This window comes from Pelodiscus sinensis, chromosome 7, assembly GCF_049634645.1.
Source record: "Pelodiscus sinensis isolate JC-2024 chromosome 7, ASM4963464v1, whole genome shotgun sequence".
NCBI classification, from domain to species: domain Eukaryota; kingdom Metazoa; phylum Chordata; order Testudines; family Trionychidae; genus Pelodiscus; species Pelodiscus sinensis.
Window position 1 is genome coordinate 56,053,206 of NC_134717.1, and position 18,406 is coordinate 56,071,611.

At 41.0% G+C, this 18,406-nt stretch overlaps 1 protein-coding gene across 2 annotated transcripts in view; it reads right to left on the reverse strand.

Moving 5' to 3' along the window:
* The window catches only part of BMPR2 (bone morphogenetic protein receptor type 2), a 202,231-nt gene that overhangs the window by 26,870 nt on the left and 156,955 nt on the right, over window positions 1–18,406 (reverse strand). For both annotated transcript variants that reach the window (XM_006130743.4, XM_006130742.4), the window contains exons 4-7: window positions 14,446–14,556; window positions 13,872–13,963; window positions 5,613–5,843; window positions 1,204–1,318 (exon numbers count right to left, since the gene is read on the reverse strand). In XM_006130743.4, the coding sequence (XP_006130805.1) occupies window positions 1,204–1,318; window positions 5,613–5,843; window positions 13,872–13,963; window positions 14,446–14,556 (549 nt within the window). The remainder of the gene's footprint in view (window positions 1–1,203; window positions 1,319–5,612; window positions 5,844–13,871; window positions 13,964–14,445; window positions 14,557–18,406) is intronic.

Sequence of the window (18,406 nt, forward strand, 5' to 3'; positions counted from 1 at the left end):
TTGTGAATATAAACTTAACAAGAATTCTGAAGTTACTCCTGCCAGACAGTAAAACAGTTTATATCCATTATTTGAATCGAGACTTTGTTTATTACAAAAGCCAAGACTTTTGAAGTGGTTTTGATATGATATTATGATGTTCCTAGAACCATTGGAGTTTCTTATATACTGTGAGCTCCCCATGGGCTTTTACAAATCAGTCTATAGCTCTAGCTCTATGGATATACCTGGATATACATTTCAAAATGATTAAATTATGGTGGTGGTCGCAGTTTCACTAGCATAACATGAATTCAAAGTATGCTAACACCAGCCTTAAGTTTCATACAGCTACTTTCATTGATTTTTCACTCTCTTGGCAAATATCAGTGCTTATTTTTATGTAATCTAGTTTTAATCTAAACTTTAGCACCCACACAAATTCTCTTAATTACTGGTGAACTAATCTTTCCACAGCTTTTTATCTTTTCCTTTGTAATCAAAAGGGTAATATCTCACTGACTGACAACACTCTGTAATATTTTACACCATATACCTCCAGTATATAAACACAACACTTTAGCTCCCAAAATGTTAAATGAAGAATGGAGAAGAAAAAAGCTTATATCAGTATGTTATCCCATCTAGTGCAGTAATAAAGCATTAAAATATGTAGGTAATTATATCTATATATCAAAAGATATGGTCTTTGTCCTGAAATTAAAAAAGAATGGGTGTTACGTGTATGGAAGAAAAAGAAATCTTCCATTCTATTGTTTTATTTTTCATGCCATTTCATTTTTTTAACCACGGACATTGCTTCAGTGAGCCACCTCAGAACTACACAACACATCAGAACACTATTTCCTTTCATTTAGATACTTGTACGTTAAATTCTTTAGGTCTGTAGTAACCTGATGCTATGATACAGCAGCATTGTACAACTCTGCTTCTTGCAAGCCTATTTACAGGATTCTGTAATCTCTCATTCCACATAAAAGTGCCTATCATTCTACATAATGGCTCTACACCATTTAGGAGATCAGAATGTATTACAGAAAGTTTGGTGCAGTCTGTATTTTGAGTCATGTGTTCACATTAGTTTCTCAAATCATACATTTTTTCTTCACTACTAACATTAAAAATAAAGCAACAGAACCCTTCAACTACTACTTGATACCATCCCCAATTACTGTGGTATAAACACGTCCTTCTCAACCATACCTCCTCGAGGTAATTCTGTGTGAAGGTATGCCAGGCCCCTGGTTACCGAATGTGCCAAACGACAGGAGCTCACCCAATCACTGTTGTGGAGACTCAAATACTTGCACAAAGAACCCTAGAGGAAGAATACAAACAGTGGATTGAAATTATATAAGTCGAATAATCAAGTCAAAACCTTTTCAAGGGTCCACATCATAGTCAGTGCTCCCTGAGAGCTTGTTCCCTGAGAACCCGATACTGAAATTGCTCATTAGTCTACCAAGTTTACCTTTATCAGTGTTTGTTACTGCTACTGGGTTTTGGATTTAATCAGAAAATGAAAGTAAACTGCATTTATTTTTGTGGGTGTTATAACATTCTGAAATTCCTGGTGAACAGTGGCAGAATAACAGTAACTGAAGAAATTGTGTGAAGTACAAAATGGTGGACTTTGAACAATATCAGGATTTTAGCCATAATAAAAAGGTTTACTAACCTACTTCCCTATAATTTTTTCAGTACCAGAACATTTAGGTTTGGTCTACACTATCAATTTATGTTAGCATAACTGTTTCTCGGGGCGTGCACTACTCACACCCCTGAACAATGCATTTATACCAACCAAACTTTCAGAGTGGAATACTATATAGCCAGGAAGGCTTCTCTTGTTGACATAGTTACCTGGGAGGTAGCCTTCTAGAAAAAGGGGAGAAGAGCAAGTATCACCCTGTCTATTTATACAGAACTTTGTTGTCATGTTGTCTGTTAGTACTGAGACACACTTTCCTAGTAGTTTGGGGAAAAAGAGTTGGTAAGTAAGGCAAACTGCCTTGAGCTATCTGACATTGATGTGCAGCAATAGTTCTGATTGTAATCAGAGTCTCTGAGTTCGGAAGTCAGCAGATTCACCCCTGTCTCTGATGTGGCCATACTTAGAGCAAGAGAGGGTTAGAGGTTGGCAAAGGGCACTTCTGCTCAAGACTTCCTGAGGTTAAAGCCACCAGCTGAAGGATTTGAGAACTGAGTTTGGGAGGGTGACTAGACTGTCAAGTGGGTCCCTATGGGTCTTGTACACCCTGGCATGCCAGGCCTGTAGGGGGGAAAAGATGCAGCCCGGCATTCTGAACAACAAACACGTGGGCCGTGATGAGCCTGAGAAGCCTTACGTAATTCCTTGCTGTGGTGAGGAACTTCTGGAAACTGACGAGGAGATCCAGGAGCATGTGAAAACAGGACTCAGGTAGGTAGGCTCTCGCTCATGTAGAGTCCTGGAGGGCCCTAATGAACTCTATCTTATGCATCCGGACAAGCGGGGATGTGGGTGCATTCAGAGTGAGCCCCAAGTTCAGTGAATGTGGCTTGTGTCAGTGCCACATGGCTGAAAACTTGTCCCACAATTGGCCGTTGACGAGCCAGTTGTCCAGGTACGGAAAAATTGTATCCAACATTTGAGCAGGAAGGCTGCCACCATTCCTATACACTTTGTGAATACTCATGGGGCCTTGGAGAGACCAAATGGGAGTATGGTGAATTGATAATGCCAACCATCAATGACAAATATCAGGAACCTCCTATATGCGAAGATGTATGGTAGTATGCATCCTTCAAATCCAGGGCAGCATAGCAGTCCTCCAGATCTAGGGAGGGGATGAGAGAGACCAGAGAGCACATACAAAACTTGAGACTTCTTATGAAAGCATTGAAGTTTCAAAGGTCTAGAATGGGCCTGAGTCTGCCTTTGGCCTTGCAGATAAGGCAGTATCGGGAGTAGAAAGCCCTGCCCCAGTATTCTTGAGGAACCTCCTCTATTGCCCCCAGTGGGAGAAGTGATTGCACCTCCTGAATGAGGAATTGCTTGTGAGAAGGGTCCCCAAGAGGGATGGGGAAGGTGGGATGGGAGAGGAGAGAACTGTATAGAATATCCCACTGCTACCATTCTCAGGACCCAGCGATCTGAGGTAACTTGGGCCTAGGCACGGTAGAAGCGAGATAGATGGGGGGTAAAGATCTGGGATTTGGGCTGGTGCTCTGTCCCTGGGTGTACCTTCAGAAGTTTGTCATCAGCACAGAGGGCTATTTCAAATGGCCCGGACATTGGCCAGAGGATAATTGCGAGGGTCACCTCCTAAGATTGTTTCCGCCTTGTCTGTGATTATAGTCCTGCCTAGGAGGAGCACGGCAAAAACATGCAAGGGGCTGTTTTTTGAAAGACTTTCTCTGAGGTGCTGGCATGTGAATGCCAAGTGACTTGAGAGTAGCCTAAGAATCCCTTAGACTGTGAAGACTGGAGTCTGATTGTGCAGGACTGTTTTTTGAAAAGCCAAACAGAATATCCTGGATTGTGTTCTGAACTTCTGTCGGGAACCCAGATAACTACAGCCAGGGGCTGCAATGCATTGTGATGTCTGTGGCCATAGTTCTTGCTGCCGGACAGGCCAAGTCTAGTGCTGCCTGGAGGGAGGTTCAAGCCACAATTTTCCCTCTTCCAAGACCATGGCAAACACCTGTCGAGAGTCAGCCAGGAGGTGCTCCTGGAATATGGATAGTGTATTCCAGGAGTTGTACACATTGGCTTCTTTGTCCAGCTTCTTCAGGTCTATCTTATTTTTCAGGACTATCCCTGGCTACCCCGTCTTTCCTTGTGGTTGACAGTGTTGACCATAAGGAATGCATGCTAAGGATGAGTAAACAAATGTGTGCCCCTGTTGTGAGAAGTAGACTCTCTCACCCGCCCCCCCCCGCCCCTTAGCTGTTGTTAGTATGGAAGCTGGGGTTTGTTCTGGCAAACCTTGATGGTGGACAGAACCGTCTTGGTAAGTGGCAGACACACTCTGGATGGACCTTTGGGGGCCAGTATATGTCCACCTTGGGGTCCAATTTTTCCACCACCTCTTCTGTCGACACATTAAGACTGCAAGCAATATGTGTCAGGAGGTCCTGATGTGCCTTAGAGTTCAGGACTGGAAGGGACAACGAAGTGCCTGCTACTGCCTCATCCAGCAAGGAACAGGAGGCAGCTAAGGAAACAAGATCTTCTTGGCCCTCAGGCTCTCTGGTGTTCCCAGAGGTGCTGGGTGGAAGAGTTGCCTTAATGGGAAGCCCAAGATGTCTAGTAGGGCCATTGCACTGGATCCTGCCATTGTTGAGGTCAGGGCATATGTGGTGCTCCCCACTGTTGGAACTTCGACTGGTGCCAGGATCAGGAGCAGTACTAGGAACTACGAGATACCTGAGCTGTTATGAGATACCAGCTCTGAGGTGTTGCTGGAGCCCAACCAAGCTAGGGCAGTTTCTGATTGTGCTGATGATCGGTGCCTCAACATGGCAAGGTTTGCCGCGGTGCTGAATGGGGGCCTGTACCAGCTCCATCAGCGTTGGTGCTGCTAAAAAAAGGGCAGTCTGTCTGGAAGACCAGGATTGGGCAGCCGACAAGTGCATCATCATGGCGATTAAGTTCTGAGTTGCCTCGAATACAGGTTGGAGGAAAGATCCAGATCATCCTCCAACACCCCACAAATGGGACAAAGATAACAAGGGAAGGACCCCGCTCCCCAAACAACACTTATTATCTGAGCTAAGGACTAATTATAATCTAAATAAGTACAGCCAGTCCCCAACTTGCAGCCACCTCAACTTACGACCATTCGCACTTACGACCAAAGCGGTCGTAAATGCGGGCTCCAAGTTACGAAAGTGATCCGCGCTTACGAACAGCGAGGTCGCAATGTAACTCAGTGGGTTCCAAGTTATGACCATTCCAAGTTACGGCCAAGCGTTTGGTCTGTAATGCGTTTGTAACTCGGGGACTGGCTGTAATACAAAGATGAACTATATACAAGAACAGACAGGGATATCTTGCAAAGCAAGAGAATAAGCACTCCAACAACTATCACAGGTAGTAAGAATAAACAGAATGGATCTTGAATTGTAGAAAAATAAAATAGGTTAAACACAAAAATGTTTAGTCAAGATAATATTTTGATCTGCCTAAAAGAGTAGCATCATGAATTTATTTGGCAAAATATTTTAATTAGGCTTCAATAAAATTTCATAATTAAAATTATTTCAGACACTTAGACCATGAAATAACTGTATATATGTGTATGCCCTAGCTTCTAAAAAAGAACTGTGCCCCAACTAACAGCACAGCATTTCTCCCAAGATCTACAAATGCAGTTTAACGAAATGCAATTTAACGACTATACATAGTAAAATCACCTGGAAAAAAAATCTAATAATATAGCACACGGTATTATGGTTTATGAAAATACTGATTCCTATGGAGCATTTTTACATTAGGCTAGGTTTGGTAGCTTATTACTCAAGAAAAACTAATGAAAAACATTGGTAATATATTAAAATATATTCGCTCTATTTTACTATTCTTAGGTGTACAAAACAAACCAATTTATCTTCTATGAAGTACTTACATTGGGATAATATTCCATCACCAATAAATATTCCATACGTCCATCTGCAGTGACTCGCTCATCTCCCACAATGAAACGGGCAATATTGTCATGCTCCATCAGCGGGACTCTGTAAATGTTCCTCTCATTGATAAAGTTCTGGCGGTTCGTGAAGGAAAATACTTTTACGGCCACTGGACGCTCATCTAGAGAACCTTTATACACGGCTCCATATCGCCCTCGACCAATCAGCTGTAAAGAGTTTTAAGCAGACATTACATTAATTAAAATACTAATGATCAAAAAAGGTTATCATGCTGCAAGTAGCATGGATATATACAGATATATTTTAAATTTCATTATCAAATACTCAACATACATTACCAGAGAGTGTCAATATTCAAGAAATAAACTTTCATAAAATTGAAATTCAGATGTACAAAGAAAAGTTTCATATGCATGCTAAAATTGATAATGGCATGACATTATACTTCCACAAGGAATTACCCATTATGTACAATCAAAGAAATATACATGTGTATACAAAGTTTGTTTTTAAATCTATTGCCAACTTCACTCAATTTGGTTCTCAGAGAAGACAAATCCTACAGCTGCATTTATGTAACCCTAGATGTGTCCTAAACCTAGAAAGCAAGGGACTCCCTGGTATCTAACACTGAATTTCAGCTGGCTTGACTGGCCCAGCATCCCAACTTACTGTTGTCATAATCTGTACCTATAAGGTATTGTGTATTGCATTAGATGTAAACAGATGACACCCTGGTTGATTAATATCACTGTGAAATGTAAGCATTAACACTATATGTAAAATTACAGTACACTCTCATATTATGTTTTGGCAAAACATTTTTTTTTCTTCCCGAAGGAATGTAGTTCTGCCGGCTTAAGTGTGTCTCCCATGTTATTCAAGCTAGCTACGGACAAAACACAACGGGTATGGGAGACTCCAGGAAGATCATTTGTATTGTAACAAAATAATAATAATAATAATATAAATGTGGGAGAAGCCAGCATAGCACCTATACCAGACAGTTTGAGATTTACAACCAGGAACTTTATTAGGGAATACTCTTCAGAAAAATGCATTTCAAAGGTTGATTGGACTATAAAGAGGGAAGGAGCAAACCCCTAAATCATTCTTCACCTGAGGAGCAAAGGAAACCAGGTGCTTTGAGCACTGAATAAAGAACAGATTTGCCATGCTGAAAGAATGATGGTGGTGAAAAACACCATCTTCAAGTCTTCCTTGAGCAAAAGACTAATTTTAAGTTGTGTTTTAGTCTTAGAAACATCCTTTTACTTTTATTCATAACCATTGCTATCCTTATTCCCGTTACTTGGTATCACTTAAACATATGTCCTTTTGTAAATAAATTAGTATTACTTTTACCATAAACCAACTCAGTGCTCTGATGGAAGGGAAGGGTGTATTAACGCTCTAGTTAAGTTAGTAAGTTGCTATGCTCTGTGTCTTTAAAGGAACAATGAAATCGGTAAGAGTGCCTACAATCAGAAGCTGTGCACGCAGAAAAAGATGGTCTTGTGAACATGGCAACTAGAATTCACTGATTATAACTTGATAAACAAGACTAGATTGGGAAAGTCTCAAAGTGAATTTGCTGTCAAGTCAGACAATCTGGCATGTCAGGGAGCTAATACATAGGGTTTATGTATTGCTCTAGCACAGTGTCACGATTTACACCTCTGGATCTACTTTAAGTAGTTTTATTGTAAGAATGGCATTGTAGAATTCCATGTTTATTATGTGTCACTTATTTTCACAGACACCTTGCTAAGTTTCGAAATTAATAATAAAAAATACCAGCTGCAAAGTCAGCGTGAGTCAAGCTGGGTTCCCTCCTTTCCTCACATCATCACCAGTGATGATGTTCCAGCATAAATTATGCACGCAGTTATATCTAGGCATCACATTATCTTCAAATGATGCTAACCATGCAGTCTCATAAACTTACAATCAGGGTTGCACAGGTGTAATTGAGGGTATAATTAGCACTGCCATGTATTTATTAAGATGCATAAGAAGAAAAGCAGCAAGGCTGGGTCTGAAAGCCCAAAGAGAGTTTGCATTTAGCAGTTAAAACATCCATTTTTTTATTTCTAAATTGAACAATCTTGATATGAAACTAGACAATAATAGGGTACTACTAAAATAGAGATTCACCTTCTAGGGTAAAACAATATTTTAAAAATGCTGTGTAAAATTTTGTTTTAAAAACAAGCAATTGAAATCATTTCTATGTTTGAACTGTTTTTTTTTAAATGCCATGTAGGACTTTTAAAGCAGCCACTGGGAAGTAGACCTTCAAAAGGAATAAATAAAAAATAGTGGCTAGAAGACAGTCAGCTGGTATTTCATAATTTTTGTAGAGAAGGCCCAAAGGAGCTGCAGACTTGCACTGCAATGCATCATGAAAACGTCACTATTGCAACAAGGTCACTGAAATACCTTAGTATTAGTGAATATTTTGTTCTGTAAAACAATAATGGAATGTTTAAGTTTAATAATGGGGGATCCAGTAGATATAGTATACTTGGATTTTCAGAAAGCCTTTGACAAGGTCCCTCACCAAAGGCTCTTGTGTAAATTACATGGCCATGGGATAAGAGGGATGGTCCTTTCTTGGATTGAGAACTGGCTAAAAGACAGGAAACAAAGGGTAGGAATAAATGGTAAATTTTCAGATTGGAGAGGGGTAACTAGTGGTGTACCCCAAGGGTCAGTCCTGGGACCAATCCTTTTCAACTTATTCATAAATGATCTGGAGAAAGGGGTAAGCAGTGAGGTAGTAAAGTTTGCAGATGATACCAAACTGTTTAGGATAGTCAAGACAGAAGCAGACTGTGAGGGACTCCAAGAAGATCTCACCAAACTGAGTGATTGGGCAACAAAATGGCAAATGAAATTTAATGTGGATAAGTGTAAAGTAATGCACATCGGGAAAAATAACCCCAACTATACGTACAGTATGATGGGGGCTAATTTGGCTACGACAAATCAGGAAAGAGATCTTGGAGTTATCGTGGACAGTTCTCTGAAAACTTCCACACAGTGTGCAGCGGCGGTCAAAAAGGCAAATAGGATGCTAGGAATTATTAGGAAAGGGATAGAAAATAAGACCCAGAACATCTTACTGCCCCTGTATAAAACTATGGTACGCCCACATCTTGAATACTGTGTACAGATGTGGTCTCCTCACCTCAAAAAAGATATTTTGGCCTTGGAAAGGGTTCAGAAAAGGGCAACTAAAATGATTAGGGGTTTGGAACGGGTCCCATATGAGGAGAGGCTAAAGAGACTGGGACTTTTCAGTTTAGAAAAGAGGAGACTGAGGGGGGATATGATAGAGGTCTATAAAATCATGAGTGGTGTGGAGAAGGCTGATAAAGAAAAGTTATTTATTAGTTCCCATAACAGAAGAACTAGAGGACACCAAATGAAATTAATGGGTAGCAGGTTTAAAACTAATAAAAGGAAGTTCTTCTTCACACAGCGTGTTGTCAACCTGTGGAACTCCTTGCCAGAGGAGGCGGTGAAGGCTAGGACTATAATAGAGTTTAAAGAGAAGCTGGATAAATTCATGGAGGTTAGGTCCATAAAAGGCTATTAGCCAGGGGATAAAATGGTGTCCTTGGCCTCTGTTTGTCAGAGGCTGGAGAGGGATGGCAGGAGACAAATCGCTTGATCATTGTCTTCGGTCAACCCTCTCTGGGGTACCTGGTGCTGGCCACTGTCGGTAGGCAGGATACTGGGCTAGATGGACCTTTGGTCTGACCCAGTACGGCCGTTCTTATGTTCTTATGTTGTCCAAAAGTCAATATGACATTCCAACAACCATAGGCAAACAGACCATATTCCACTTCTCTATGCTTCAAATGTATCAACTAAGGATCTGAACGGGATACGAATACAGATATTAACTGGTTACCCAGTTAACACCAGATGCTTACTGGGTAATGGTTAACTGTTACCTAGGAGCAGCTCGACACGGGCTTGCAATACTGTCCCAAGAAAGGACTTTTCCCACTGCTGATAAAAAATTGAGAAAACCGACAAACAGAATGAAAATCTAGCTTGATAGCCAAGATAACCACTGAGACCCAAGTAAAATTAGTAAAATAAATAAAAAAACCCAGCTTTGTCACACCTACTGAAACAAGGAAACAGATATGGCTCCTAGAAAAGAAGACTAGGAAACCTTATTGTAGAGTCATAAATAAGAACTTCAACAAGCAACCCTAGGAACTCCAGAGCTATTTCTGCAGCCTCATCTTTAAAAATTCCAATCATCATAAATCTTTGATTAAAAAATGGGTAACACCTCAAAACCAAGGCATCCAAGTTTCATTAAAAAAATCCCAGTGAAAGCCTAAATACTCTACTTGCTAAAGAAAAGCAAAAGACAATTGCTTCCAAGGAACACGCTCATCCAAACAACAGCTGCTGCAAAGAATGTAACTCAAAAGTACCAACTGCCTAAAAGATCAACGAGATCTTGACTCCCTTCAACAATGAACAGATACAAAATACTCTCATTCAGCCAATGATGGCGTCCCACAAAAAGTCTAAGAGAGTCTTCCAAAAAGAATGGAAGAGGATACAAAGCAATATATTTAGGCCACTTTGTAAAGAGAATTAAATGATTAATAATTAACACCCACCCTCAGAAGGTGTGTTAAGGCAAACACCACTTTCCACCTTAGCAACCTCCACTTTTCCATAACTCCTTTCAAGTTCTGATCCAAAATATCATCCAGTCCCTGAACAATTTCCAGTGCCTTAAACCAATCTGACTCCACGATAACCCTCTAGCAAAGTCAGGGGCAAGAGATTATCGAAGTCCCAGCAGGACTGCATCACTCTTCCCTAAATATATGAGAACTGATGATGCCTGATCAAAAGAGTGCTGACATTCAATCAGAACCTAAACATCACAATCATGAGTAATAAACAGAGGCACATCATCAAACATATGTGGACACTTTCACTGGGGTACAAGCTTAAACAGTGAGGGTATGTCTACACTACCCTCCTAATTCGAACTAGGAGGGTAATGTAGGCATACCGCACTTGCAAATGAAGCCCGGGATTTGAATTTCCCGGGCTTCATTTGCATAAGCCGGGCGTCGCCATTTAAAAATCCCGGCTAGTTTGAACCCCGTGCCGCGTGGCTATACGTGGCACGGAGTAGCTAGTTCGGATTAGGCTTCTAATTCGAACTAGCTGTACTCCTCGTGGAATGAGGTGTACAGCTAGTTCGGATTAGGAAGCCTAATCCGAACTAGCTACTCCGTGCCGCGTGTAGCCGCGCGGCACGGGGTTCGAACTAGCCGGGATTTAAAAATGGCAGCGCCCGGCTTATGCAAATGAAGCCCGGGAAATTCAAATCCCGGGCTTCATTTGCAAGTGCAGTATGCCTACATTACCCCGCTAGTTTGAACTAACGGGGTAGTGTAGACATACCCTAAGAGAAAGGCCGGAAAGGTGCTTTCACAACATACATAACAGAGACTTGATAGAAAGAGCATACAATAACTCAGACATGGAACTACCCTGTCTAATTCCCTTATAGACTGGAAAAAGGACACTCAAAACACTATTCACTTTAAGATGACTACATATATATGTCATTATATAGTAACTGAATACAGAAGACAAACTTTGGTTCAAAACCAAAAGTATAAAGTATGCAAAACAAATTCCTATGATCTACATAATCAAAAGCCTTCTGTTGCTCACGGGAATCAACCCAATAAGCAAATCAAAGATTTCTGAGGCTTAATTACATCCAACAATAGATTATCAAAAATGGACCACTAGGAATGCAATAGATCTGATCAGGGTACATAATATTCAGGACAAAGCAGGGACAAAGGTCTCCAATTCTTCGCCTCCCCTAGATCTCCCTTCCCAAGAAACAGGAAGAACCACTCAATGACAACTGAGTGGCTGTTCTTTTTGGTGTCCCCCTAAAAAACCTAAAGCAAATCTGGCCCAAGGGTCCAAAATTCCTTATAAAACTTAATAGGCAAATCATCAATACCAGGTGTCTTCCTTGGAGCAATAATTAGAAGTCAATTCTGAGAGTGTCAGATCCTGTTCAAGCACCTGCATCCAACGCTGAGATTCCAGAAATATCCTGAAGGAGCCATGAAGTCTCAGATGGACACACAGGCTCTATGGTGTACAGATATGAGAAAAAATTCACAGCAAAGCTCCTAATTCCATCCTTCATCTTCTGCTGCTATGAAGTGTCTTGCTGATAGTATTGGTTTATTATTTTTTGAGGAAAGGAAAAGCTCCCTGGTACAAATAGTGAGTTCTATTGAGTAACTTTCCCAGATTATCTCAAGCACTCATTTTCTGAGATGATTCGTTCCCAGATGAAGGCACTTTTCATGACAGCTGAAGCCTTGCAGGTAAAACAACTTGTGAGAAGGGGGGGATCTTGTGTAGCCTTTTCAACCACCTTAGCTTTGATGGACACATAATGGCTCAGAATTTCTTCCCCAGGATTCCCACCAACCGTGCCTTCCCTGGAGATTCTGGAGGCTCAAGTGAAACCTTTCTGTTTGCTCTGCAAACTGTAGGAACAGGAGTCACATGACTAAGGGAGAAACTATAGGCACTTCATAACATGGCACTGATTCTGGCTTGGTCTTAGAGAAGGGAGGATCCATAAAGTCAGCTCAATTCTCTTGGCACAGATCTTGCACAAACTAAGGATTTTAAAAAGCAGTTAATTAGGTAGCCACTGTGAAAAATCTTAGTGGTTACAGTTACATGCTGGTTCCTGGCTGCTACCCCACTCCCAGGAAGCTGGCTGCTCTGAGGGCTCTGCTGCATAAGCTTTATGCTGCAGAGCCTGCAGTGTGGGGGAGCAGCTGGCTCCCCAGGAGCCGGTGAGAGTGGGTTTTAAGCCCACTTCTGGTGCACACCATCTCCCACCTGCTGCCTCATTCCCAGGAAGCCAGCTGCCACCCAGCGCTGCTGCCTCTATCCCAGGGAGTCGGTGCATGCTGGGAGCTGGCTTAAAAGCTGGCTCCTACTACATAACTGTTACAGTAACCGTTAAGCTGATGCTTACCAATTAACCATTTAATCGGTTACACTATTACATCCTAGGACAAACACCAAATTGGAGCTGGTTTCACTGTGGTTCATCCATCTGTCTTAGAAATGACTGTGCCTTCATGCCATCAGAAGCCAGACTTCCCTGCAGTCTCAACAGGGCCATGGAAGCTGAGTTCCTGTAGCCTGCTATCATTCTCTGCCATTTCTGGAGCATGGGGAAGAGGCACAGTGACGTTGTCCTTCAAACTTTGCTCAGTGCCACATGTTCAACAATGTGGAAGCAGACACAAACCACAGTAAATTCTATACTTACAGTAGTGTTACTACAGCGTTTCAGACTTCTACTGTAAGATATTGTACTTTTAAATATTTTTAACATGGTCATCTAATAGAAAAAAGCATTTTGTTGTGCTTGAAATACAACATGTACAAATCTCTCTCACTGTTCTTCAGTGGTTAATCACCTTCTAAAATAAAAAGCACATTCTGACTAATATGAGCGATTCTGTTGAGTAAAAAGAGAAAATAAAATACTGTCTTTGGTTTCTGGCATCGCCCGGGTAACCTCTACTTATTTTATGGTTTTCACAAGAGTTTACAGACAAATAGAACTAGGACAATATAAAAATGGGAAATAGAGGTGTTAAATTTAGATTAATTGGCTCATCAAATAGTCAATGCAATTTCAAATAGTCGATTAGGGTGCCTCCGCCTTTGAAGTGTCACAGCAGCCTCAAGGCTGTTGCTACATTTCAAAGATGAAAGTGCTGTGGGGAGCACAGGGCCAGTGGAGTACTCAAGCAGTCCCCCGCTGGCCCCAGGCTGCACGTGGCGTTTCAAAGCAGCTGCACCACGTGGAGCCCAGGATCTGGCCTTGGGCTCCATGCAGCACTGCCTCTTTGAAGCACCCCCTCCACTCCCCTCCCCCCCCGCTGCCTCTTTCTGATAGAGGCAACAAGGGGGGAGGGAAATGACTAATCAACTAGTATGTTGACTATCCGATAAGCATTTGCTTATCAAACAGTCGACTAGTCTTTCACATCCCTAGTGGGAAAATATAGCATATTTATTACACATATCTGTTCATTAAATATTACAATATCGGACAGGTGGTGCAAACAATGAAGAGTAAATAAAGATGCAGAAATTCCTAGTTGCATATTTACCTCTAACAATTTTAGATTATCCAAGTCTAGAGAAGGCTCTGATGCTGCTGCTTCCATCATGTTCATACTGTGTAGACCTTGTTTACGGTCACCTACAAATATAGGAATCAAAAGTTGCAATAGTTAAGGTTTTATGCAAAAAATGCACATGACAATGATTACAGAACTATCTTGGGACTTGGCAGCAACAGTGGCTGTTATGGTGAAGTACAGGCCAAGCCAGGAGTAATAATGCATACAGTTCTCCCACAAGCTAGTAAAACAAAGGTGGAAAGAGTAGGAGGTTGGGAAGGTACACAATTACTTGCTACACAACTATTATTTTGTGTGTGACTCAGAATCCCAATGGTATTGGCCTTAGAGAAGACTGATGGGTCCACTTAACGTATTTGTTAAGCACAGGATTCCTGAAAGAAAAATGGAACCCAGTCTGAAAACATGTGGGAGTCTTTAGAAATTTGTATAGGTTATTAAGAAATAGATGAAAAGGGAGGGAAGAGAGGAAGGTAGGGGAATTATAATTGTGAAAAACAGTCAAAATAATAATATGAAAAAAGAACATATCAAATTCTACCTGCAAACATCCTATATCCAAAGAATATAGCGGCAATCAAAACAGCTAATACAGAGACTGAGGCCAAGACAATAACAATAGTCTCATCTCGGTGAAAAGAATTGGATGAATCTAAAAGGAAGAAGAAAGAGTATATGTCACTTTTTTAAAGATACATTAAAATAATTCAGGATTATAAAACAAAGTAACAGAAATGAGAAACAAATCATGCAGCATGGATTACACTATGGCTACGTCTAGACTGGCATGATTTTCTGCAAATGCTTTTAACGGAGAAGTTTTTCCGTTAAAAGCATTTGCAGAAAAGAGCGTCTAGATTGGTACGGACGCTTTTCCGCAAAAGCACTTTTTGCGGAAAAGCGTCCGTGACAATCTAGATGCAGTTTTGCACAAGAAAGCCCCGATCGCCATTTTCACCATCGGGGCTTTTTTGCACAAAACAGTTTTCAGCTGTTTACACTGGCCCTTTTGAGCAAAAACATTTCTGGGAAAGGGCTTTTGCCCGAATGGGAGCAGCATAGCATTTCCGCAAGAACATTGACAATCTTACATGAGATCGTCAGTGTTCTTGCGGAATTTCAAGCGGCCAGTGTAGACAGCTGGCAAGTTTTTCCACAAAAGCAGCTGCTTTTGAGGAAAAACTTGCCAGTCTAGATGCAGCCTATGGGTACGTCTACACAGCGGTGATATTTCGGGATACTGAGGTATCCCAAAATAGCTACTCTGAGACTTAGAAACATGCCCATTATTTCAAAATAGTTTTTGAAATAATGGTTGCACTATTTCGCCATTCCTGTAAACCTTGTTGCATGAAGGTTAAGGGATGGCTCGTAACAGTGCGTTATTTTGAAATTTGGTGCTGTGTAGTCAGCGCCAAATTTCTAAATAGCCTATTTTGAAATAGACTCAAAATAAACTATGCAATTTACATAATGCAAATTGCGTATCTTATTTCGAGTTTCGGGTGCTGTGTAGATGCACCCAGTATGTCCCTAATTTATTTTTATCTTTAAAATTTAAGGAGCTGATAACAACTGAATAGCTAATACCTCTGCAACATCTTAGGTCTTTTCTTGCTGATATGGAGAATGACACCAAAACGGAATCACTGTCTTCCATATGGCAACATTCAAAACAACTACACAAGATTGACTGGCCCAACCCTTCAATTTGTATTTTAGCAGTGTTATGAATTACAGAAGCTGAAACAAGTTCATTATATTACTAAAAAATGCTAGCACATTGTAATGTTCCCGACTTTTTCTAGAAGAGTCTTTCGATTATGTGATAATTGTGCAAATGATTAAGGAATTCATTTACAAACATCTAGAAAATAATAAGATAAGTAAAAGTCAGCATAGATTTGTAAAGAACAAATAACGTCAAACCAACCTCATAGATTTCTTTGATGGGATAACAAGCCTTGTGGATAAGGGGGAAGCAGTAGATGTGGTATACCTAGAATTCAGTAAAGCATTTCATACCGTCCTGCATGACCTTCTCATTAATAAACTACAGAAATAAAAACCTAGATGGGGCTACTATAAGGTGGGTGCATAAGTGTTTGGATAAACATTCCCAGAGAGAAGTTATCAATAGTTCACAGTCATGCTGGAGGGGCATAACAAGTGGTGTTTCATAGGGTATGTCTACACTACCCCCCTAGTTCGAAGTACCTAGGGGGGGGTAATGTAGTCATACAGAGTTGCAAATGAAGCCTGGGATTTGAATTTCCCGGGCTTCATTTGCATGAAGCCGGCTGGCGCCATTTTTAAATGCCGGCTAGTTTGGACTGCGTGCCGCGTGGCTACACGCGGCACGAACTAGCTAGTTCGGATTAGGCTTCCTAATCCGAACTAGCTGTACACCTCGTTCCACGAGGCAACTCCGTATGACTACATTACCCCCCCTAGTTCGAACTAGGGGGGTAGTGTAGACATACCCATAGGGATTAATTTTGGGACTAATTCTATTCAATATTTTCATCAATAATTTAGATGTGGATCTAAGTTGTGACATAACTTAGAAATGTTTCTTTCAATGAGTGGTAGTCTGGCCATCCATGTACCATATGCTTTACAACAGTACGGATATTTGCATGCTAAACCAGGTGCTGATTGAAAGATTGCCAAAATTTACGAGAAAAGAATTCTGGCAGTGTCCAGTTTATGAATAAAGACAAAAAGATCTGGATGCTATATGTTGGAGTTCAAGAAGACATACCAGATCCCTCACACATACGGCAAACTGACAAGCGTGCTTGTCTCATGAAAGGAGGGCCATAGCTAACTATGTAAGGAACTGCAAATATTTTGGGTGAGCAATATTTGGTTAGATATGACAGTATTTTGTTAATTAAGTCTAGGCTCTAGAATGAATGTTAAAATGTTATTTTATACATAACTTCCAATACTTCTGTTTTCTACTACCTGAATCACTATGTTTTGGTAAATACATTTGATTTCACTATAAATATATAAGTGATATATATTAAGCAGAGCACTGATATGAGTGGAAGCAAAGGGCTACTGTTTCCTTGCAAGCAGCAAAACTATGAAAATTGCGAGTGTTCAGTGGACATGGGAATGGAAACTTTTGGAGACTGAAGAGCACTGTACCTCAAGACAGCTCCCTGTAAACCTGATACTCAATACTTATACGCGGTTATAATATTTCCACATACAATGCCTTCTAAGTGAAAACAATGAAGAGTCCTGTGGCACCTTAAAGACTAGCAGATTTATTTGGGCATAAGCTTTCTTAGGTAAAATCCACTTTAACACATCTGATGAAGTGGTTTTACCCATGAAAGCTTATGCCCAAATAAATCTGCTAGTTTTTAAGATGTTACAGGGCTCCTCATTGTTTTTGTGGATGGCTACCCTCTGAGACGTTTAAGTCAAATCTCTGAAACACATTGTTCTGTCAATATGCACATAATCATCTTACATGGAGTGAGGAGATTTTACTATATGATTTTTGTTTAAATATATTAGAGTCTGGGACACACCCACTGCTAACTCTCCAGTGGCAACAGAAGAAATGACCAATACCCAGATGGATGTTAAGAGACCATCACCAGCCATTAACCATCAGGGGAACTGTAAATAAAAGATTTACAATTCAATAAGAGACAGTTGCTTGAGCTACCATAACTCAGCAAGGCATCCAGGACATTAGTCCATGTTTGAGCCAGTATTTTTCCAAGCACAAAAGTATAAAATAAGGGCTAGTGTAACCATGAGATCACCTCTCTCTCTTCCCCCCCACCAACTATGAAGGCAACAAGAATGTCTGGCAGAAAAGACAATGAACTGGGGAGACCTGTCCCAGTTAAACAGGTGGGTGGTGAGGAAGGAATGATAAAGATTTGTGCAAGAAAGGAGACAGTTGTCTGCAACGTCCTTGCTTCATTTGTTAGTATGTGAATAGTGAGGCTATGTCTATATTACGCAGCTTTTAGTGACAAGGGGTGTCAACCCAGCACTGTCGCTAAAAATCAGTGTGTGAATTCTGTGTGTCAGCAATTTTGCCGACAAGATATTTCTGCCCGCAACGAGCAGATTTCACTTTGCCAGGTCCTGCCAAAAAAACAGCAATCACATGTGTACTGCTGTGGCTAAACTTTGTCATTCACCAGGGGGAACGGAAGGGGGAGTGTGGTGTACAAGCACCCATGCATGACCAATGTTTTGTCAAGCAAGGGCAAGTGTAGAGAAAGCCTTAGGCAGGGCATTACAGGAAAAGAATGGATGATTTCATAGTTATGGTACTTGAACACTGCTGTGAAGAACTGGATTCTATTTTTGCCCCTCGCAGAATCCATGTCTGATGCTAGGCAAGTCACTTAAACCAAACTTTCACAGATGGCCACTGTGTGTTCCTCATTTTCTAGGTGCCTATCTGGAGTTTGATATGCAGAAGTCCAGATCAATCCCAATTGCAAGTGAAGCCTATGAAG